This window comes from Carcharhinus amblyrhynchos, chromosome 1 (genome assembly GCF_965287045.1).
Source record: "Carcharhinus amblyrhynchos chromosome 1, sCarAmb.v2.hapA, whole genome shotgun sequence".
In the NCBI taxonomy this organism is placed as follows: domain Eukaryota; kingdom Metazoa; phylum Chordata; class Chondrichthyes; order Carcharhiniformes; family Carcharhinidae; genus Carcharhinus; species Carcharhinus amblyrhynchos.
In genome coordinates this window covers 2111967-2135245 of record NC_137324.1, presented here as the reverse complement: position 1 = coordinate 2135245, position 23279 = coordinate 2111967, and the positions used below count along the sequence as shown (strand labels likewise).

The 23279-nt window shown below is 46.7% G+C and overlaps 1 protein-coding gene across 1 annotated transcript in view; it reads left to right on the top strand.

The window, feature by feature from the left end:
• Nucleotides 1-15934: 15934 nt before the first annotated feature.
• The window catches only part of LOC145348462 (disintegrin and metalloproteinase domain-containing protein 12-like), a 313921-nt gene continuing 306576 nt past the window's right edge, over nucleotides 15935-23279 (top strand). The window contains exons 1-2 of the mRNA XM_080196650.1: nucleotides 15935-16148; nucleotides 23025-23134. Of these exons, the coding sequence (XP_080052776.1) occupies nucleotides 15935-16148; nucleotides 23025-23134 (324 nt within the window). The remainder of the gene's footprint in view (nucleotides 16149-23024; nucleotides 23135-23279) is intronic.

The window sequence follows — 23279 nt, the reverse complement described above, 5'->3', positions numbered from 1 at the left end:
GATTATGAAAGTAAACTAGCACAAAATATAAAACTGATCGTAGAAATTTTTACAAATATATAAGAGTGGCTAAAGTAAATGTTGGATCCTTAGAAGATGAAAAGGGGGATTTAATAATGGGAAACGAGGAAATGGCCAAGACCTTAAACAAGTTTTTTGTGTCAGTCTTCACAGTGGAGGACACAGATAGCATACCGATAATTGATGGTCATGGGACTCCAGGGGGTGAGGATCTTAAAACGATCACTATCACTAAAGAAGTAGTGCTGGGTAGGCACATGGGATGAAAGGTAGACAAGTCCCCTGGTCCGGATGGAATGCAACCCAGCGTACTAAAAGAAATGGCATTAGTTGTAAATTCGCTGGACTCTGGGGAGGTGCCAGCTGATGGGAAAACAGCTAATGTTTTATTAAAAACACTATTTAAAAAGAGGAGGTTAACAAAAAGTGGGTAACTATCGGCCAGTTAGCTTAACATCCGTAGTTGGGAAAACACTGGAATCTATCATTAAGGAAGAAATAGAACATAGAACATTACAGCGCAGAACAGGCCCTTCGGCCCACGATGTTGCGCCGACCAGTTAAAAAACAATGACCCTCTAACCTAAACCAATCCCTTTTCATCCATAAACCTATCCACGGATCTCTTAAACGCCCCCAAACTTGGCGCATTTACAACTGCAGCAGGCAGGGCATTCCAATCCCTCACCACCCTCTGGGTAAAGAACTTACCCCTGACATCCGTCCTATAACTACCCCCCCTTAATTTAAAGCCATGCCTCCTCATGCTAGCTTTCTCCATCCGAGGGAAAAGGCTATCACTATCCACCCTATCTAAACCTCTAATCATCTTATATGTTTCAATAAGATCCCCTCTTAGCCGCCTTCTTTCTAGCGAAAACAACCCCAAATCCCTCAGTCTCTCCTCATAGGACCTCCCCTCCATACCAGGCAACATCCTGGTAAACCTCCTCTGCACCCTCTCCAAAGCCTCCACATCCTTCCTATAATGTGGGGACCAGAACTGCACACAATACTCCAAGTGCGGCCGCATCAGAGTTGTGTACAGTTGCAACATGACGCTGCGACTCCTAAATTCAATCCCCCTACCAATAAACACCAAGACACCGTATGCCTTCTTAACAACCTTATCTACTTGATTCCCTACTTTCAGGGATCTATGTACACATACACCTAGATCCCTCTGTTCATCCACACTATTCAGAGTCCTCCCATTAGCCCTATACTCGACACATCTGTTATTCCTACCAAAGTGAATTACCTCACACTTCTCTGCATTAAACTCCATCCGCCACCTCTCGGCCCAGCTCTGCAACCTGTCTAAGTCACCCTGCAAACTACGACACCCTTCCTCACAATCTACCACACCTCCGACTTTGGTGTCATCAGCAAATTTAGCAGGACACTTGGAAGAGAATGGCTCAATCAAGCAGACGCAGCACAGATTCATGAAGAGAAAGTCATGGTTGACGAATTTACTGGAATTTTATGAAGATATAACGAGTGTGGTTGATAGAGGTGAACTGGTGGATGTGGTATATTTAGATATTTAGGCATTCGATAAAGTGCCTCACAAAAGGTTGCTGCATAAGATAAAGGTCATGAAGTTGGGGGTAAAGTGTTAGCGTTGATTGAGGATTGGCTATCTAACAGAAAGCAGAGAGTTGGAATAAATGGGTGCTTTTCCGGTTGGCAATTGGTGACGAATGGCGTGCTGCAGAGATTGGTGCTGGGGCCTCAACTGTTTACCGTATACATAGATGATCTGGAGGAGGGGACCAAGTGTAGGGTAACAAAATTTGCGGATGACACAAAGATGAGTGGGAAAGCAAATTGAGTGGAGGACACAGAAAGTCTGCAGAGAGATTGAGATAGGCTAAGTGAGTTGGCAAGGATCTGGCAGATGGAGTATGATGTTGGTAAGTGTGTGGTTTTCCTGTTTGGAAGGAATAATAGTAAAATGGACTATTATTTAAACGATGAAAAATTATCACATGCTACTGTGCAGAGGGACCTGGGGGTCCTTGTGCATGAATTACAAAAACTCAGCCTGCAGGTGCAGCAGGTGATCAAGAAGGCAGATGGAATGTTGACCTTTATCGCGAGAGGGATGGAGTATAAAAGCAGGGAGGTCTTGCTGCAATTGTACAAGGTACTGGTGAGGCCGCAACCAGAGTACTGTGTACAAATTTGGTTCCCTTATTTAAGAAAGGATATATTAGTTTTGGAGGGGGTGCAGAGAAGGTTCACCAGGTTGATTCTGGAGATGAGGGGGTTAGCTTATGAGGAGAGATTGAGTAGACTGGGCTTGTACTCATTGGAATTTAGAAGGCTGAGGGGAGATCTTATAGAGACATACAAGATAATGAAGGGGCTAGACAGGGTAGAAGCAGAGAGATTATTTCCACTTAGAATGGAAACAAGAACTAGGGGGCACAGCCTCAAAATATGGGGAGAGTCAATTTAGAGCAGAGTTGAGGAGGAACTTCTTCACACAGAGGGTAATGAATCCTTGCAATTCTTTGCCCATTGAAGCAGTGGAGGCTACCTTGTTAAATGTGTTTTAAGTCACAGATAGATAGATTTTTGACCAGTAAAGGAATTAAGGGTTATGGGGAGCAGGCGGGTAAGTGGAACTGAACACAATCAGATCAGTCATGGTCTTACTGAATGGCGGAGCAGGCTTGAGAGGCTAGATGGCTTACTCCTGCTCCTATTTCTTACGTTCTTATGTTCTTATATAACTAACATAATTTGCCAACTTTTATACTCAATGCCCTGGCCAATGAAGGCAAGCAGTTACTGAGATTTCACAAACTATCCATGAGGAGAGCAATTAAGTTGGAAATTTTTGAAGTTGAAAGAAAATCATAGAATCAATTCTACAATTCAGTGAAAAACAGAAGTTAATGAAATAATTTAGAACAGTGAGTTTGTTCTTGAATGTTCCAGTATTAGTTCTGGACTGGGACTGATTATTGATGCGTGCTGTATTTCAAATGTCAGAGTGCAAGTGATTTCTCCATTCAGACATGAATCATGTCTCCAGTTGAAATGACAAAGTGTATCTGCACTGCTCACTGATATAACAATATGTTCCACAGTGTTTCACAAGGGATCAGAGATCTGTGAGCAGAAAGTGGGAGCAAAGTCGTGAGAATTGAACACAAGAGCAGTCAGGAAGGGAGGTTAGGAGAATGGGTTTACAGTTTACAGTGTACAGTTTCCAGGCAGAAATCTCTGGAGAATGTTCCAGAATGAGAGGAATGTGAGCTGAGTGTTTCACCAATGATGATGATTAAGAGGAGGAAAAGTTACAGAATTAGAGACTTCTTTTGCTTTGGAGGAGGAATTTCTCATTTACTATGTGGATGGCCTGACTAGAGACGGGGCAAAACTTGACCTCCTCTTGGGGAATAGGGAACAGCAGATGACAGAAGGGTTAGCGAGATGTCACTTTGGGACCAGTGACCATAGAAACATAGAAACTAGAAGCAGGAGTGGGCCATTGCTGCAACTTCATAGGACTCTTGTCAGACCTCACTTGGAGTACTGTGCGCAGTTCTGGTTGCCTCACTACAGGAAGGATGTGGAAACTATTGAGAGGGTGCAGAGGAGATTTACAAGGATGTTGCCTGGATTGGGAGGCATGCCTTATGAAGAATAGGTTGAGGGAACTAAGTCTCTTTAGGAATAATGGTAGGAAGGATTATCACTTATGTGGCGAAAAACTGCAGCAGGCGGCGATGCAGAGGGACCTTAGGGTCCTTGTGCATGAGTCGCAAAAACCCAGCTTGCAGGTGCAGCAGGTGATCAGGAAGGCAAATGGGATGCTGGCCTTCATAGCGAGGGGGATTGAATATAAAAGTAGGGAGGTCTTGCTGCGGCTGTACAGAGCATTGGTGAGGCCGCAGCTGGAGTACTGTGTGCAGTTTTGGGCGCCGTACTTACGCAAGGATATTTTGGCCTTGGAGGGAGTGCAGAGGAGGTTTACTAGGCTGATGCCGGAGTTGAGGGGGTTGAGCTATGAGGAGAGGCTGAATAAATTAGGCTTGTACTCGTTAGAGTTTAGAAGAATGAGGGGAGATCTCATTGAGATGTATAAGATGATGAATGGGATGGATAGGATAGAGGTGGAGAGACTCTTCCCGCTCAGAAAGGATAATAGGACTAGGGGGCACAGCCTCTAGATAAAGGGGGGGGCGGTTTAGAACGGAGTTGAGGAGGAACTTCTTCACTCAAAGGGTGGTGAATCTCTGGAATTCTCTGCCCGTTGAAGTGGTGGAGGCTACCTCGCTAAATATTTTTAAGACGTGGGTTGATGGGTTTTTGATAAGAGAGGGGATTAAGGGTTATGGGGAGAGGGCGGGAATGTGGAACTGAGCCACGACAGATCAGCCATGATCTTATTGAATGGCGGGGCAGGCTCGAAGGGCTAGATGGCCTACTCCTGCTCCTATTTCTTATGTTCTTATGTTCTTACAAAGGTTGAGAGGCGACCTGATAGAGGTTTATAAAATGTTGAGAGGAATAGATAGGGTGGATTCTCAGAGGCTATTCCCCAGGGCTGAAATGGTCGCTACGAGAGGACACAGGTTTAAGGTGCTGGGAAGCAAGTACAGAGGAGATGTTAGGGGAAAGTTTTTCACTCGGAGGGTGGTGAGTGAGTGGAATTGGCTGCCGTCGGTGGTTGTAGAGGCAAACTTGCTGGGGTCTTTTAAAAGACTTCTGGATGAGCACATGGGATTTAATGGCATTGGAAGTTACAAATAGTTCTATGGCTTGGTAGGAATAGATGTGATCGGCGCAACTTGTGGGCCGAAGGGCCTGTTTGTGCTGTAGTGTTCTGTGTTAAAAGAACAAAGAACAAAGAACAACCCAGCACGGGAAACAGGCCCTTCGGCCCAACAAGCCCGCGCCGCTGCATCACCCTACACCTATTCTACCCTGCGTGTCTACGAATAGAACCCCTGACTTAGCCAGATTCAGGGGAGAATAGTGTCAATTTGGTAAAACCAATCAGCCTAAGAGCACATCTTTGGGGTGTGGGAGGAAACCGGAGCGCCTGGAGGAAACCCACGCATCCGCAGGGAGAATGCACAAACTCCCACAGACACAGGCCCAAATCCATGTATCTGCACAGCTAGCAGTGCTAGTCACTGAGCTGTTGCGGCGCCCTTCTACCGGTCCAGGATCAAGCACACACACCGACACGAAGTACTAGGCCACTCCTGGAACCTCCAAGAGTAGCCCACGCACGACCCACCGTGTGCATGCCCCTCGTTTGACAACGAGGTAGACCTCCACCTGCGGAATAAAAGACAAAAACGTTAATCACAAGCCTGCCTTTCCGGTCTCTCCTGAGGTTCTAACCCTTATTTAATTCCCCTACCATAACCCTCCATCCTCGTTTCACTCATGTGCCTGTCTAACTGAATCTAACTGAACCTGAAACGAGTCCAACGTTCCCGCCTCCACCACCCTACTCGGTAGCGCGTTCCATACCCCCACAACTCTCTGCGTAAAGAACCTTCCTCTCATATCCAAATTATATCTCTCCCCCCTCACCCTTAAATCATATCCTCTTGTATTTGTTACCAATCTAGGGAGCAGTCTCTCACTATTGACCCTGTCTATTCCCTTCAGTATCTTATATACCTCTATCATGTCCCCCCTCAATCTCCGTCTTTCCAAGGAGAACAGTCCCAGTTTCTCCAACCTTTCCTCGTACCCCAGCCCCTCCATGCCAGGCAACATCCTGGTAAACCTCCTCTGCACCCTTTCCAGAGCCTCCACGTCCTTCCGGTAGTAAGGTGACCAGAACTGGACGCAGTACTCCAAATGCGGTCTAACCAATGTTCTATACAACTGAAGCATTAGACGGCAGCTTTTAAACTCTATCCCCCTTCCTATAAAGGCTAGCATTCCATAAGCCTTCCTGACAACATTCTCCACTTGTGTCGCAACCTTCATGGATTTGTGAACCTGCACTCCCAGGTCCCTCTGTGTTTCTATACTCCTAATTTGTCTACCTTTAATCACATAGCTCCTCTCTACATTATTCCTTCCAAAATGCATCACCTCGCATTTGTCAGGATTAAATTCCATCTGCCACCTATCTGCCCACTGCACCAACCTATCTATATCCTGTTGTATCACCTCACAATCCACTTCGGTACCCGCCAACCCTGCCATCTTGGTGTCATCAGCAAACTTGCTGATCACACCACCTACGCTCTCTTCCAAGTCATTTATGTATACTACAAAGAGGAGAGGTCCCAGTACTGAGCCCTGCGGCACACCACTGGTCACTGGCCTCCAGCCGGACAAAGTCCCCTCCACTACTACCCTCTGTCTCCTATTACCCAGCCAGTTCTCAATCCACCTAGCTACCTGACCCCGTATCCCATGCGCCTTAACCTTTTCTACCAGCCTACCATGAGGGACTTTGTCAAACGCCTTACTGAAATCCATATAGATGACATCAACGGCTCTCCCATCGTCAACTGTTTTTGTCACCGTGTTCTATGTTCTATTGATATGATCATGGCTGATCATCAAATTCAATATCCTGATCCCCTATTTTGCTCATAACTCTTGATCCCTTTAGCCCCAAGAGCTATGTCTCCACAATTCTATAATTCCATTAGTTTTAAGATAGCTATGGAGAATGCTATGTCTGGCCCAAAAGTTAAAATTATAAATTGGGGCAAAGCCAATTTTGATAGTCACAGTCAGAAGTCTCAGAACACCAGGTTAAAGTCCAACAGGTTTATTTGGAACAAAATATTGGGGCGATCCTGCCAGAAAAATTCTCAGTTTAAAATTTGTGTGAAAATTGAAGTAAATCTTGTTGGCCTCTCACCACACCCCCACATCATTACAGACATGACTGATCTGATTGCTGGTTCTGAAAAATCCAACATTGGCTATGAGGTGAGGTTGGAGAAAATTGGTTTATTCTCACAGGAACGACAGGCTGGGGAGAGGGCAGGGTGGGGGGGCGGAGGCAGGCGGGCGGGAGGGGTCGGGGGGGGGCATGACCTGATAGAAGTCTCCAAGATTGTAAGGGGCATGGATGGAGTGGATAGTCAGAAGCTTTTTCACAGGGAAGAGGCAATTATTCGGGGGCACAGGTTTAGGGTGCGAGGGGCAAGGTTTAAAGGTGATGTATGAGACAGGTTTTTTACACAGAGGGTGGTGGGTGCCTGGAACTCACTGCCGTGGAGGTAGTAGAAGCAGGTATGATTGTGACTTTTAAAGGACAACTTGACAAATACATGAATAGAATGGAAATGGAGGGATATGATTCCTGGAAAAGTTGGGGGTTTTAGTTCAGTCAGGTAACATGGCCAGTGCAGGCTTGGAGGGCCGAAGGGCCTGTTCCTGTGCTGTAATTTCCTTTGTTCTTCGTTATTTTTAAAAGACAAAATAGGACAAATAGGAAGAGAGTAGGGCCTCTTAAGGATCAACAAGATCATCTATGTGCAGATCCACAGGAGATGGGTGAGATCCTAAATGAATATTTCTCATCAGTGTTTACTTTAGAGGAAGGCATGGATGTTGTGGGAGGCAAGGGAGGAAATTGTGGGTCGCCTAACAGTGATATTTGAATCATCGACCACCACAGGTGGTGTGCCTGAAGATTGGAGCTTGGCAAATGTTGTGCCTTTGTTTCAGAATGGCTTCAGGAAAAAGCCTGGGAACTACAGACCGGTGAGCCTCACATCTGTAGTGGTAAGTTAGAACAAAGAACAACACAGCACAGGAAACAGACCCTTCGGCCCAATAAGCCCATGCTGCCATTTTAACATTGTGAGTTCCCTCCTCTACCTATGACTTTTGTCTACGCCTATTGGGGAAGATTGACGGAAGACTAATTTAGGGACAATTTGTTACCCCAATCAGCCTAAGAGCACATTTTTGGGGTGTGGGAGGAAACCGGAGCACCCGGAGAAAACCCACACAGTCACGGGGAGAATGTGCAAACTCCCGCAGACATTGGCCCAAATCCATGTATCTGCACAGCAAACAGTGATAGTCACTGAGCTGTCATGTTGCCCATCAGATGGTCCAGTTTAAGCGTACACTAACGACGTGAAGCATTAGGCAACTCTCGAAACAATATCCAAGAGTAGCCCTCACATGACCCACCACGTGTCTGCCCCTTGTTGGACAACAAGGCGGACCGAATCACCTGTGGATTAAAAAAGACATCAATAAACATGGACAACTTGGACAGACATTTATGGAATCCCCAGAAGCTCAGAAGTAAGACAAGTGAGCCATGAAATATGTTGGAAGGTCGGTAGGAATCAGTTGATTCCCAGGGACATCCTGAGGCTCTTGATCTTTATTTAGAACAGACTACTGTATCCCTCCATCTCTCGTCCGCTCATGTGCCTATCTAATATGCCTTAAACAACTCTAGCGTGCCTGCCACCACCACCCTACTTGGCAGTGCATTCCAGGCCCCTCCCACCCTCTGTGTGAAAAACCTCCCTCTAACATCCGAATTATACCTCGCCACCCCCCCCTCACCCTAAGCCCGTGGCCCCTCGTAATTTTTGTATCCAACCTAGGAAAAAGCTTACCTCTGTTCACTCTATCTATACCCTTCATAATCTTATACACCTCTATTAGATCTCCCCTCATTCTCCTTTCTAAGGAGAACAGCTTCAATTTGCCCAATCTCTCCTCATAGCTCAGTCCTTCCATAGCAGGCAGCATCCTGATAAACCTCCTCTGCAGTCTCTCCAGGGTCTCCACGTCCTTCCGGTAGTAAGGTGATCAGAACTGGATGCAGTACTCCAAATGCGGGCGAACGAACGCTCTATACAACTGCAACATTAGACACCAGCTTTTATACTCTATACCCCTCCCTATAAAGGCAAGCGTACCATAGGCCTTCTTCACCACCTTCTCCACCTGTACTGCCAACTTCAAGGACTTGTGTACTTGCACCCCCAGGTCCCTCTGCGTTTCTATACTCTTAATAGGCCCACCATTTATCATGTAATTCCCCCCTACATTATTTCTTCCAAAATGCATCAACTCGCATTTATCTGGATTAAATTCCATCTGCCATTTCTCTGCCCAATATACCAGCTTATCTATGGTCCTGCTGTATTGCCTGACACTGCTCCTCACTGTTAGCAAGTCCAGCCATCTTTGTGTCATCTGCAAACTTGCTGATCACACCACATTCTCCCTCTTCCAAGTCATTTACGTATATTACAAATCACAAAGGTCCCAGTACTGAGCCCTGCGGCACACCACTAGCTACAGACCTCCAGCTGGAAAAGGACCCTTCCACTACTACTCTCTGTCTCCTGTTACCAAGCCGGTTCTCAATCCATCTAGACACCTGTCCTTGTATCCCATGAGCCTGAACCTTTTTCACCAACCTACCATGAGGGACTTTGTCAAACGCCTGACTGAAATCCATGTAGGTGACATCCATGGCTCGTCCTTCGTCGACTGTTTTTGTCACCTCCTCAAAAAATTCTACCAGATTCGTAAGGCACAACCTCCCCTTGTTCTTGCTTACGCTGCCTATCGCTAATCAAATTGCCTCACTCTAAATGCGTATACATCCTATCTCTAAGAATCCTTTCCAACAACTTCCCTACCACTGATGTCAAACTCACCGGCCTATAATTACCCGGGTTATCCCTACTACCCTTTTTAAACAACGGTACTACATTTGCTATCTTCCAGTCCTCTGGGGCCTCACCTGTGTCCAAAGAGACAAAGATTTGTGTCAGAGGCCCAGCAATTTCATCTCTTGTCTCCCTAAGCAGCCTAAGATAAAGGCCATCAGGCCCCGGAGATTTATCAGTTTTAATACTACCTAAAAACCCTAACACTTCTTCCCTCGTAATGGATATTTCCTCCAACGGGTCTACAATTCCCTCCAAGACAGTACCAGACAACAAGTCCCTCTCCTTCGTGAATACTGACACAAAGTATTCATTCAGGATCTCCCCCATTCGCTCGGATTCTAAGCATAGTTCCCCTCTTCTGTCCCAAAGAGGACCGATTTTTCCTCTAACCACCCTTTTGTTCCTAACATAGGAGTAAAATGCCTTTGGACTTTCCTTAATCCTGTCTGTCAAGACCATTTCATGCCCCCTTTTCGCCCTTGTAATTCCCCGTTTGAGTTCATTCCTCCTCTCTCTACTCCTCCAATGCTCTCTCCGTTCCCAGTTGCTTAGACCTAACATATGCATCTCTTTTCTTCCTGACCAAGTCTTCAATCTCCCTAGTTATCCACGGCTCTCTAATTCTACCTTTCCCATCCTTCCTCTTAACTGGCACATGTCTTCCCTGCAATCTTTTCAGTTGTCCCTTAAAAGACTCCCACGTGCCGAAAGTGGACTTACCCTCAAACAACCTCTCCCAATCAGTATCTATAAATTCCTGCCTAATCCGTCTGTATCTAGCCTTCCCCCAATTTAGCACTCTCCCCTTCGGACAGCGCTCATCTTTTTCCATTAGTATCCTGAAGTAGACAGAATTGTGGTCACTATTTGCCACATGTTCCCCTACTGCAACCTCGACCACCTGACCAGGCTCATTTCCTAGAACTAAAATTAGTTCTAGGAAATAGCCCCCTCTCTAGTCGGGCTCGCTACATCCTGCTCCAAAGAGCCTTCCAGTACACACTTCACAAATTCCTCCCCGCCCGGACCCCCAGCCCTAGGCACCTTCCAATCCACCCCAGGGAAATTAAAGTCTCCCACCAGAACAACCCTATTTTTTCTACACCTATCTAGGATTTCTTTGCATATACTTTCTTCCACTTCCCGCAGGCTATTGGGTGGCCTATAGTATACCCCTAGCATTGTGATTGCTCTCTTCCTGTTCCTGAACTCCACTCACAGCGACTCATTTCCCGACTTCCCTAAATTATCCTCCCTCTGCACTGCTGTAATGTGCTCCCTAACTAACAACGCCACTCCCCCGCCTCTTTTTGACCTTCCTCTGTCACGCCTGAAACATACCCAGGAATATTTAGCTGCCACTCCTGCCCTTCTTTTAACCACGTCTCTCACTGCAACCACATCTAAATTCCTTGCAAACATTAAGGCCTTAAGTTCATTCGTTTTACCTGTTATGCCCCTTGTGTTAAAACAGACGCGCTCCAGACCTCCAGGCCCACTCGGATCCTCCTTCTGCTGGATGATTTTTCTCTCGTCTAATCTTACCCTGTCACCCAATTCGCTCCCAATTCCAGTGCTTTCTGAGCTATCGGTCTCACCGCCCCCCCCATTAGTTTAAACCCTGTCGAAACACTCCAGCTAACCTCCCAGCTAAGATATTCGTGCCCTCCCCATTTAAGTGTTCCCCATCCCTCCTATCCAGGCGCCCTTCTGTCATGACTACTTCCCAATGATTTACAAATGTAAAACCCTCCGTCTTGCACCAATCCTTCAGCCACGCATTCAGTTGAAGGATCTCAGTATTCCTAGCCCCACCATCACTAGGCACTGGTAGCAGTCCAGAGATTGCCACCCTGGAGGCCGTGCTCTTCAGTCTGGCACCCAACTCCCTAAACTGCCTACGTATTTCCCCCCTGCTCTCCCTTCCTATGTCCTTCTCACCTATATGCACAATTACATCAGCTTGGTTCCCTTCGCCCTCCAATATTCCTTCAACCCTCTCTGAAACATCCTGTACCCCTACTCCAGGGAGGGAGACTACCATCCTGGAGTCTCGCTTTTGCCCACAGAACCACCTATCTATTCCTTTAACCCTCCCATCCCCCACCACTATCTCACTTCTAGTCCCCTTCCTTCCCTCTAAGGCGTTTTGGTCCTCCTGTCTTACCTCTGGAAGATCACCTCCTCCATTTGTTGCCCTTCCCTTGATGATTTGGGAGACCACCACTGGGTAGCCTTTGGACCATGACTCTTTTTCCCCTTCCTAATGGTTACCCACCTGTTCCCCCCCTCTTTGGCCCTGGTATCTACACTTGGCTATGGTTCCTATCCATTATTGCTTTGTTCTCCCTTACTAGAAATACATCCTCAAGCCGCAGCTCTAACTCCCTGACCCGGTCCCTCAGACGCTGCAGCTCCCAATACTTAACGCAGATGTGGACTTTTGTGAGACGAGTTGTCTTCAGAAAGTCCCACATATGACACTGAATGCAGTTAATTCGTCTCCCAGTTGAAGTTGCCATTTACCTGAGTACCTTTGGGGATCAAAACACAAAAAGGGAAAAGATGAAAGACAACAGAAACATGCACCTCGCCTACACCTGCTCTCGCCTAAGCCCAGTGAGCCAAAGCCCTTACAGCTCTCACTCTGCTCCCAGCTCACTCCGCTGCCCGCTGTCTACTGTTACCTTCTTTTCATGTTCCGCGCTACCTTCCCGACTACCCCCGCGCCTAACTTCCGCTATAGAGAGAAAAAACAAACAAAAACCCCGCAAACCAGAAAAGGAGAAAAAAAACTCGAAAAATAAACAGTTATTCAGCCACTCACCACCAGCACTTTGCAAATACACTGCTCTGAAGAACAAGAACATAAGTTGTTACAAGGTATTCTGAGAAACAAGATCCACAGGCATTTAGAGAAGCAAGAACCGTTTAGGGACATCAGCGTGGCTTTGAGAGTGGAAAGTCATGTCTCACAAATTTGATTGAATTTTTTGAAGGAGTGACCACGAAGGTAGATGAGGGCAGTGCAGTTGATGTTGTCTACATAGACTTTAGCAAGACCTTTGACAAGGTACCACATGGTAGGTTGTTACAAAATGTTAAACCTCACGCAATCCAGGTAGCCAATTGAATACAAAATTGGCTTGACGACAGAGGACAAAGACTGTTTATGGAGGATTGTTTTTCAAACTGGAGGCCTGTGACCTCCTGTTTGTGCCTCAGGGATCGGTATTGGGTCCACTGTTATTTGTCATTTAGGTTAATGATCTGGATTAGAATTTAGGAGGCATGGTTAGTACATTTGCAAATGACACCAAGATTGGTGAGATAGTGAAGAAGGTTATCAAGGATTGCAGTGGGATCTTAATCATATTGGTCCAGTGGGCTGATGAATTGTTGATGGAGTTTTAGATAAATGCTAGGTGATGCATTTTTGTAGATTGAACCAGGGCAGGACTTACTCAGTTAATGGTGGGGCACTGGGGAGAGTTGTATAATAAAGAGATCTAGGAATACAGGTTCATAGCTCATTGAAAGTGGAGTCACAGGTGGACAGAGTGGTGAAGAAGGCATTTGGCTTGCTTGGTTTCATTGGTCAGAACATTGCATACAAGAGTTGGGAGGTCTTGTTGAAGTTGTACAAGACATTGGTAAGGCCGCACTTAGAATACTGTGTACAGTTCTGGTCATGCTATTGTAGAAAGAATATTATTGAACTGGAAAGAGTGCAGAAAAGATTGACTAGGGTGCTCCTGGGACTTGACGTTTTAGTTATAAAGAGAGGCTGGAGAAACTGGGATTTTTTTTCCCTGGAGTGTAGGAGGCTTAGGGGTGGTTTTATAGAGGCCTGTAAAATAATGAGGAGCGTAGATCAGCTAGATAATCAATATCTTTTCCCAAAGGTAGGGAAGTCTAAAACTAGAAGGCATAGATTTAAGGTGAGAGGGGGGAGATACAAAAGAGTCCAGGGGGCAGTTTTTTCACACAGAGGGTGGCAAGTGTCTGGAACAAGCTGCCAGAGGTAGTAGTAGAGTTGGGTACAATTTTGTCTTTTAAAAAGCACTTAGACAGTTAGGTGGGTAAGATTGGTACAGAAGGATAGGGGCCAAACACGGGCAGTTGGGACCAGCTTCATGGTTACAAAAAAGGGTGGCATGGATAAGTTGGGCCAAAGGGCCTGTTTCCATGCTGTAAAACTCTATGACTCTCTGACTTTGTGTAGGAGTCTCAGTACTTCCCTTTCATAGAATCACAGAAATTTACAGCATAGAAGGACAGCATTCGGTACATTGTGCCCAAAGTAGTGATTTGAAAGGCATGGGTAATTTGTATTATTCACCCTGCTCTTTCCCCATAGCCTTGCACTTAGAAACATTTCCTTTTCAATAATTTACTATTAATTCTGTTGCAATAAAATCTCCTCTCATCATGTTGTGCTAGTTTCTTTGTGGGTTAGGGTTTACAACGACTGCACACTTTCCATCTCTGAATTTTCTCTGTCCCATTGTGCACTGATGATGTTTTCTAATTCTCTAACTCTGTCTTTTCTCTATTTGTGGGGACTCCCTTGATAGTAGCAAATGCAGCAAGAGCCCCCTTTCAACCACCCAATACCCAGTGGCCGGTACCAACCACAACCACCTCCCCTCTATCCCCTTCCCCAAAATCTCCAGTTTGTAGCAGCAATAATCCAATAAATGGATCGGAATTTTAGCTGAATCGGAGGGGCAGGTTGATGTCAGAGAGAACGAAATCCCACCTTTAATTTCTAGCTTCACATTAAAAGATAAAGCGTTTGATAAGGTTTCCCATGGTAGGCTCATAAAGAAGGTAAGGAGGTGTGGTATGGAAGGAAATTTGGCCAATTGGATAAGTAACCGGCTGTCTCATGGAAGATAGAGGGTTGTGGTGGAAGGAAAATTTTCAGACTGGAGGCCGGTTACCAGCGGTGCACCGCAGGGATCAGTGCTGGGTCCCCTGCTAATTGTGATTTTTATCAATGACTTGGAAAAGTGGGCTGAAGGGTGGGTTAGTAAATTTGCTGATGATTGGTGGAGTAGTGGATGAGGTGGAGGGCCCTTGCAGGCTGCAAAGAGACATTGGTAGGATGCAGAGCTGGGCCGAAAGTGGCAGATGGCGTTTAACCCTGATAAGTGCGAGGTGATTCATTTTGGTAGGACAAACTTGAATGTGGATTACAGGGTCAACAGCAGTGTTCTGAGGAATGTGGAAGAACAGAGAGATCTTGGGGTTCATATCCACAGATCTCTGAAGGTTGCCACTCAGCTGGATAGAACCGTGAAGAAGGCTTGTAGTGTGTAAGCGTTTATTAACAGGGGGTTTGAGTTGAAGAGCTGTGGGGTTATGCTGCAACTATACCGGACGTTGGTGAAACCACATTTGGAATATTGTGTTCAGTTCTGGTCACCTCACTATAAGAAGGATGTGGAAACATTGGAGAGAGTGCAGAGGAGATTTACCAGGATGCTGCCTGGTTTGGAGGGTACGTCTTCTGAGGAAAGGTTGAGGGAGTTGGGGCTTTTCTCTTTGGAGCGGAGGAGGATGAGAGGCGACTTAATAGAGGTTTATAAGATGACGAGGGGGATAAATAGAGTGGACGTTCAGAGACTGCTTCCTCGGGTGGATGTAGCTGTTACTAGGGGGCATAACTATAAGGTTCATGGTGGGAGATATAAGAGGGATGACCGAGGTAGATTCTTCATTCAGAGAGTGGTTGGGGTGTGGAATGGACCACGTGCTGTGATAGTGGAGTCGGACACTTTAGGAACTTTCAAGCGGTTATTGGATAGGCACATGGAGCACACCAGAATCATTGGGAGTGGGATAGCTTGATCTTGGGATTGGACATAGCTTGGCACAACATTGAAGTCCAGAGAGCCTGTACTGTGCTGTTATGTTCTATGGCTTCTTCTGAAAACGCGACACTCCCTCAGTTTAAATGTGCCAGTAGAATTCATTGTCTCTCCATGTTCCAGCTTGTTCAAACTTATCTTCTTTTCAGGGTTGCTGCCTTTCACTTGTCCTCCTACTCCATGGGTAAGACTGGGGCTGTTACAATGTTACTTCTGCAATGAATCATAGAGTGACAAATTCAAAAACAAGCGGAGAGATGAGGCAGAGGGAGATTAATTGTGCAAAGACACACATGAGAGAAGACAGACAGAAATATGTATTAACGAAGAGAGAGTTTCTAGCTGGAGAGGAAAAACTTGTGATTATTCACAATGTTTGCCAGCAATCTGTGTTTGGTAGTTTTGATCTGGTGCCAGGTTTCAAATTTTTCTGCAGCAGTGAATGAAGAGCCTCCAGCTGATGATGTGGTAACTCTTAGAAGTAGGTCGTTGTTAACCAGTAACAGACTCACCGATCATTCACCAGCAGCTAAATGGGGCACTGAGATTAAAGGAGACACTTCAAGTGGACAAGACGATGCATCAGGTGAGGAAGAACAGTGATGGTTTTAGTGTCAATACTTTTACTCTTCCCTAAATACTGAGAAAATTGCAAATATTCAAATATTGAAAACAGTCCAATGAAGAAATGGCACAGGTAGAATCACTAGATTGATTCTGGAATTGAGAGGGTTGGCTTATGAAGAGAGACTAAGTAGACTGGGCCTATACTCAGTGGAATTTAGAAGAGGGAGAATCTTATAGAAACATAAGATGATGAAGGGAATAGATAAGATCAGCAAGGAGGTTGTTTTCACTGCCAGGTGAAACTAGAACTAGGGGACATAGCCTCAAAATAAGGGGGAACAGATTTAGGACTGAGTTGAGGAGGAACTTCTTCAACAAAGGGTTATGAATCTGTGGAATTCCCAACCCCGTGAAGCAGTTGACAGTGGGCAGCGACGGGAGCGGGCAGTGGAGTGAGCAGGGAGCAGAGTGTGAGCTGCAAGGGCTTTGGCTCACTGGGCTTAGGCGAAAGCAGGCGGAGGCGAGGTAGGTTGTTTGTTTTTTTTTCCTCTCTTGTTTGATCTCCCAAAGCAATAAAGTAAATGGCAGGTACGATTGAGAGATTGTCAGATGTGGGAGTTACTGGAAACAACTTGCCTCCTGGAAGTCCACATCTGTGCCAGGTGTGTGGAACTGCAGCTTCTGAGGGACTGTGTCAGGGAGCCAGAGCTGCAGCTCGATAATCTAATTTTAGTCAGGGAGAACGAGAGAAGAATAGATAGAAGTTATAGGCAGGTGGTCATACCGGGGCTTCGGGAGGATGACACGTGGGTCACAGTCAGGAAGGGCAAAAATCAGAAGGGTGATGTCCCAGAGAGGACCCCAGTGGCTGTCTCCCAAAATAGCAAGGGATGGGCGATAGAGGGGAGGGAAGCGATCAGTCAGTGGAGGAATCCCCAGTGGGTATCCCCCTTCAAAATAGTTTTATTGTTTTGGATTCTGTGGAGGGAGATGACCTTCCAGGAGTAAGTCATGAGGACCAGATCGCCTCCGTGGCCCAGAAGGGAAAGAAGGGGATGAAGAGAGAAATAGTGGTGGGGGACGTGACGGTCAGAGGCACAGACAGGCGGTTCTTTGGACGCAAGCGAGACTCCAGGATGGTAGTCTGCCTTCCTGGTTCTGGGGTCCTAGATGTCTCGGAGAGGGTAGGAAGTGTATTAAAGGGCGAAGGGAATCAAACAGACGTGATCGTACATATAGGTGAGAAGGACGTAGGTAGGAAGAGCAGGGGGGCAATACGTGAGCAATTCAGGGAGATGGGTGCTAGACTAAAGAGTAAGGCCTCTCGGGTAGCAATCTCTGGACTGCTCCCGCTGCCCAATGCTAGTGGGGCTAGGAACAGCGAGATCCTTCAGTTGAATGCATGGCTGAAAGATTGGTGCAAGAAGGAGGGATTTATATTTGTTGATCATTGGGAAGTTTTCATGAGAGAACGGCACCTGTATGGAAAGGATGGGGTACACTTAAATGGAAACGGTACAATTGTCTTAGCTGGGAGTTTAGCTGGAGTGTTTGGGCAGGGTTCAAACTAATGTGGAGGGGGGGGGTGGGGATGAAACCAATAGCTCAGTAGGCACTGAGTTTGGGGCCAATTTGTTTGCCGGGGTAAGGTTAGATGAGAAGAGGATCATTCTGGAGAAGGAGGACCTGAGTGGGCCTGGAGGTCTGGAGTGCGTCTGCTTCAATGTGAGGAGCATAACGGGCAAGACAGACAGACTTAAGGCCTTAATGCTTTCATGGAATTTGGATGTGATTGCGGTGACAGAGACTTGGTTGTAAGAAGGACAGGTCTGGCAGCTGAATATCCCAGGGTATTAGTGTTTTCGGCGTGACAAAGGAGGGTCAAAAAGAGGTGGGGGAGTAGCACTATTAGTTAGGGAGCTTATTACAGCGGTGTAGAGGGTGAACAATTTGGAGCAGTCATGTAATGAGTCGTTGTGGGTGGAACTCAGGAACAGGAAGGGTGCAATCACTATGCTGGGGGTATAATATAGGCTGCCCAATAGCCCGCGGGAAGTGGAAGAACATATCTGTAAGGAAATTCTGGATCGGTGCAGAAAAAATAGGGTTGTTGTAGTGGCAGACTTTAATTTCCCTGGTATAGGTTGGAAGGTGCTTAGGGCTGGGGGTCTGGATGGGGAGGAATTTGTAAAATGTGTACTGGAAGGTTCTTTGGAGCTGTATGTAGTTAGCCCGACTAGAGAGGGGGCTATACTGGACTTGGTTCTGGGAAATGAGCCTGGTCAGGTGGTCAAGGTTTCAGTAGGAGAACATGTCGCAAATAGTGACCACAATTCTGTCTACTTCAAGATACTAATGGAAAAGGATGAGTGTTGTCCAAAGGGTAGGGTGCTAAATTGGGGGAAGGCTAGCTATAGCTGGATTAGGCAGGAACTGATAGCCACTGATTGGGAGAGGTTGTTTGAGGGTAAGTCAACGTCTGGCATGTGGGAGTTTTTAAGGGACATCTGATAAGGCTGCAGCACAGACATGTGCCTGTTAAGACGAAGGATGGGAAAGGTAGGATTAGAGAGCCGTGGATAACGAGGGATATTGAGGACTTGATCAGAAAGAAAAGAGAGGCGTATGTTAGGTCCAGGCAACTGAGAACGGAGAGAGCTCTGGAGGAATACAGAGAGAGTAGGAGAGAACTCAAACGGGGAGGTAGAAGGGCAAAAAGAGGTCATGAAATGTCGTTGGCAGACAAGATTAAGGAGAATCCTAAGGCATTTTACTCATATGTTAGGAACAAAAGGATGGTTAGAGAAAAAAATCGGACTTCTCAGGGACAAAGGAGGGAAATTATGTTTAGAGCCCGAGGGAATGGGGGAGATTCTAAATGAATATTTTGCGTCAGTATTCACAAAGGAGAGGGACTTGTTGTCTGTAAGTGTCATGGAGGGAGTTGTTGACCCATTGGAGAAAATCTCCATTACAAGGGAGGAAGTGTTAGGGTTTTTAGGTAACATTAAAACTGACATATCTCCGGAGCCTGATGGCATTTATCCTAGCCTGCATAGGGAGGCGAGAGATGAAATTGCTGGGCCTCTGACGCAAATCTTTGTCTCTTCTTTGGACGCAGGTGAGGTCCCAGAGGATTGGAGGATAGCAAACATGGTACCATTGTTTAAAAAGGGTAGTAGGGATAACCCGGGTAATTATAGGCTGGTGAGCTTGATGTCAGTGGTAGGGACATTGTTAGAGAGGATTCTTAGAGATAGGATGTATGAGCATTTAGAAGATAACAACCTCATTCGTGACACGCAGCATTGTTCTGTAAAAAGGAGATCGTGCCTTACAAATCTGGTGGAATTTTTTGAGGAGGTGACAAAAATGTTTGACGAAGGAAGAGCCGTGGATGTCGTCTATATGGACTTCTGTAAGGCATTTGACAAAGTCCCTCATGGTAGGTTGGTGAAAAATGTTAAGGCTCATGGGATTCAAGGACAGGTGGCTGGATGGGTTGAGAACTAGCTTGGCAACAGGAGACAGAGGGTAGCAGTGGAAGGGTCTTTTTCTAACTGGAGGCCTGTGACTGGTGATGTTCTGCAGGGCTCCGTACTGGGATCTCTGCTACTTGTGATATACATAAATGATTTGGAAGAGGGAGTTACTGGTGTGATCAGCAAGTTTGCGGATGACACGAAGATGGCTGGACTTGCGGATAGTGATGAACAGTGTTGGACAGTACAGCATGATATAGATAGGCTGGTAAATTGGGTGGTGAAATGGCAGATGGAATTTAATCCAGATAAATGCGAGGAGACACATTTTGGAAGAAATAATGTAGGAGGGAGTTATACAATAAATGGTCGGACCATTAAAAGTACAGAAACACAGAGGGACCTAAGTGTGCAAGTTCCAAGTCCTTGAAGGTAGTAGCACAGCTGGAGAAGGTGATGGAGAACGCATATGGTATGCTTGCCTTTATAGGAAGGGGTATAGAGTATAAAAGCTGGGGTCTAATGTTGCAGTTGTACAGAACATTGGTTAGACCACATTTAGAGTACTGCGTCCAGTTCTGGTCGCCGCACAACCGGAAGAACGTGGAGGCCTTGGAGAGAGTGCAGAGGAGGTTTACCAGGATGTTGCCTGGTATGGAGGGTCTTAGCTATGAGGAGAGATGGGGCAAATTGGGGTTGTTCTCCCTGGAAAGACGGAGAATGAGGGGAGACCTAATAGAGGTGTATAAGATTATGTAGTGTATAGATAGAGTGAATAGTGGGAGCTTTTTCCCAGGTTGGATGCGAAACTCAGATGGGGTCACGGGCTCAAGGTGAGAGGGGCGAGGTATAACTCAGATGTTAGAGGGATGTTTTTCACACAGAGGGTTGTGGGGGCCTGGAATGCACTGCCAAGTAGGGTGGTAGAGGCAGACACGCTAGGGTTGCTTAAGACTTACCTAGATAGGCACATGAGCAGACTGGAGATGGAGGGATACAAAAGAATGTTCCAGTTGAAGATCAAGAGCCTCAGGATGTTCCTGGGAATTAATAGGTTCCTATCGGCCATCCAACAAATTTTAAGGCTCACCTGTCTCTTACATTGGAGCTATTGGGGATCTTCCATTAACATCTGTACAGTCCGTTGTATGTTTATTGATGTCTCCTTTTTACATCCACAGGTGATTAGGTCCGCCTTGTTGGCCAACAAGGGGCATACACGCGGTGGGCCGTGCGAGGGCTGCTCTTGGATGTTGCTTCGAGAGTTGCCTAGTGCTTCACGTCCGTTAGTGTACGCTTAAACTGGACCAATTGACGGGCAACACTACAGCTCAGTGGCTATCACTGTTTGCTGTGCAGTTTCAGGGACCCGGGTTGGATCTCCGGCTTGGGTCAATGTCTGTGGGAGTTCACATGTTCTCCCCATGCTTGCGTGGGTTTTCTCCAGGTGCTCTGGTTTCCTCCCACGCCCCAAAAATGTACTTTTGGTGTCAATAAATCGTCCCTAAATTAGATCTCCCTTAATCTGGCGCACATATAATTCCCTAAATTTGAACCCCTTTATTGTGGAGTCCAAGAGGCGTAGACAAAAGTCGTATGTAGAAGAAGGATTGGAATAAGGCACCCACTGAGTGTTAAAATGGGCGATGCGGGCTTGTAGGGCTGAAGGGCCTGTTTCCTGTGCTGGGCTGTTCCTTGTTCTTTGCTACTGGGGCTAGAGTGAGGCAAGTCTCCTGGACCTGATGGAATACAACTTAGGGTACGAAATGAGATGGTGGGGAGAGTAGCAAATGCATTAGTGGTAATTTACCAGAAGTCGCAGGACTCTGGGGTGGTTCCCAGATTGGAAAACTGCAAATATGGTGCCACTGTTTAAAAAATGAGCTAAACAAAAGGTGGGTAATTACAGGCAGATTAGCTTAATATCTGTAGCCGGGAAAATGTTTGAATTTAGCATAAAGGAAGAAATAGCAAGTCATCTGGATATCAGTTGTCCCATTGGTAAGACGCAGCGTGGGTTTACGAAGGGCAGGTCATGTTTGACTAATTTGATGGAATTCTTTAAGAACACTACATGTGCAGTGGACAATTAGCTCCACTTGCTTGTGTAATTTGACTTCTGTATTGATGGTAATGGCAACTAATTACCTCCCCATATTCTTTAATATTAATGGATGTTCAAAATATCTTCCACGATAAAAGCTGATGCAAAATATATGTTTAACTTCTTTATCATTTTCTTCTTCCATAGCTCTCCCAAAAAAAAATTCTTAAGCGTTGAATTCAGTGCTTGGGCAGGGAGAATCCAGTGCTGGGGCAGGGAGAATCCAGTGCTGGGGCAGGGAGAATCCAGTGCTGGGGCAGGGAGAATCCAGTGCTGGGGCAGGGAGAATCCAGTGCTGGGGCAGGGAGAATCCAGTGCTGGGGCAGGGAGAATCCAGTGCTGGGGAAGGGAGAATCCAGTGCTGGGGAAGGGAGAATCCAGTGCTGGGGAAGGGAGAATCCAGTGCTGGGGAAGGGATAATCCAGTGCTCGGGAAGGGATAATCCAGTGCTCGGGAAGGGAGAATCCAGTGCCGGGGCAGGGAGAATCCAGTGCCGGGGCAGGGAGAATCCAGTGCCGGGGCAGGGAGAATCCAGTGCCGGGGCAGGGAGAATCCAGTGCCGGGGCAGGGAGAATCCAGTGCCGGGGCAGGGAGAATCCAGTGCCGGGGCAGGGAGAATCCAGTGCCGGGGCAGGGAGAATCCAGTGCTGGGGCAGGGAGAATCCAGTGCTCGGGAAGGGAGAATCGAGTGCTGGGGCAGGAAGAACCCAATGCTGGGGAAGGGAGGATCCAGTGCTGGGGCAGGGAGAATCCAGTGGTCGGGAAGGGAGAATCCAGTGCTGGGGCAGGGAGAATCCAGTGCTGGGGAAGGGAGAATCCAGTGCCGGGGCAGGGAGAATCCAGTGCCGGGGCAGGGAGAATCCAGTGCCGGGGCAGGGAGAATCCAGTGCCGGGGCAGGGAGAATCCAGTGCTCGGGAAGGGAGAATCGAGTGCTGGGGCAGGAAGAACCCAATGCTGGGGAAGGGAGGATCCAGTGCTGGGGCAGGGAGAATCCAGTGGTCGGGAAGGGAGAATCCAGTGCTGGGCCAGGAAGAACCCAATGCTGGGGAAGGGAGGATCCAGTGCTGGAGCCGGGAGGATCCAGTGCTGGAGCCGAGAGAATCCAGTGCTGGAGCTGGGAGATCCCAGTGATCAGATTTTCTGCTGTTGGTAAACCGTCATATTGCCAAATGTAACTAAGTAGTCTCACAACACTAGGTTACCCCGACATAGTCCAACACCTGTAACTCCACATCTAATGTAACTGTGCAACAGGCACTGTGAATTTACCTTTGTTAAAACACCAATAAATGTCTCTGTATCACACAGGTTACCAATTTGACCAAGAGAAGCTAATTGAAGAACTGAAGGATTACAAGTTTGTTTTTCCTCATGTCTTATCAGGGAAACGGAAACGGAGTGTAGTTACACTATCCCAGGTAATTAATCTGAAATGGTTTTATAGACTGCATCAATTCAGCCTAACCTACTGCTTCTTCCAAAGGTGTTTGAATAATGCATTATGAAAGAGAATAAGTAAGGAAAGAGGAGGATCAATTTGAGACTAAGAGGTAACTTGTGTAA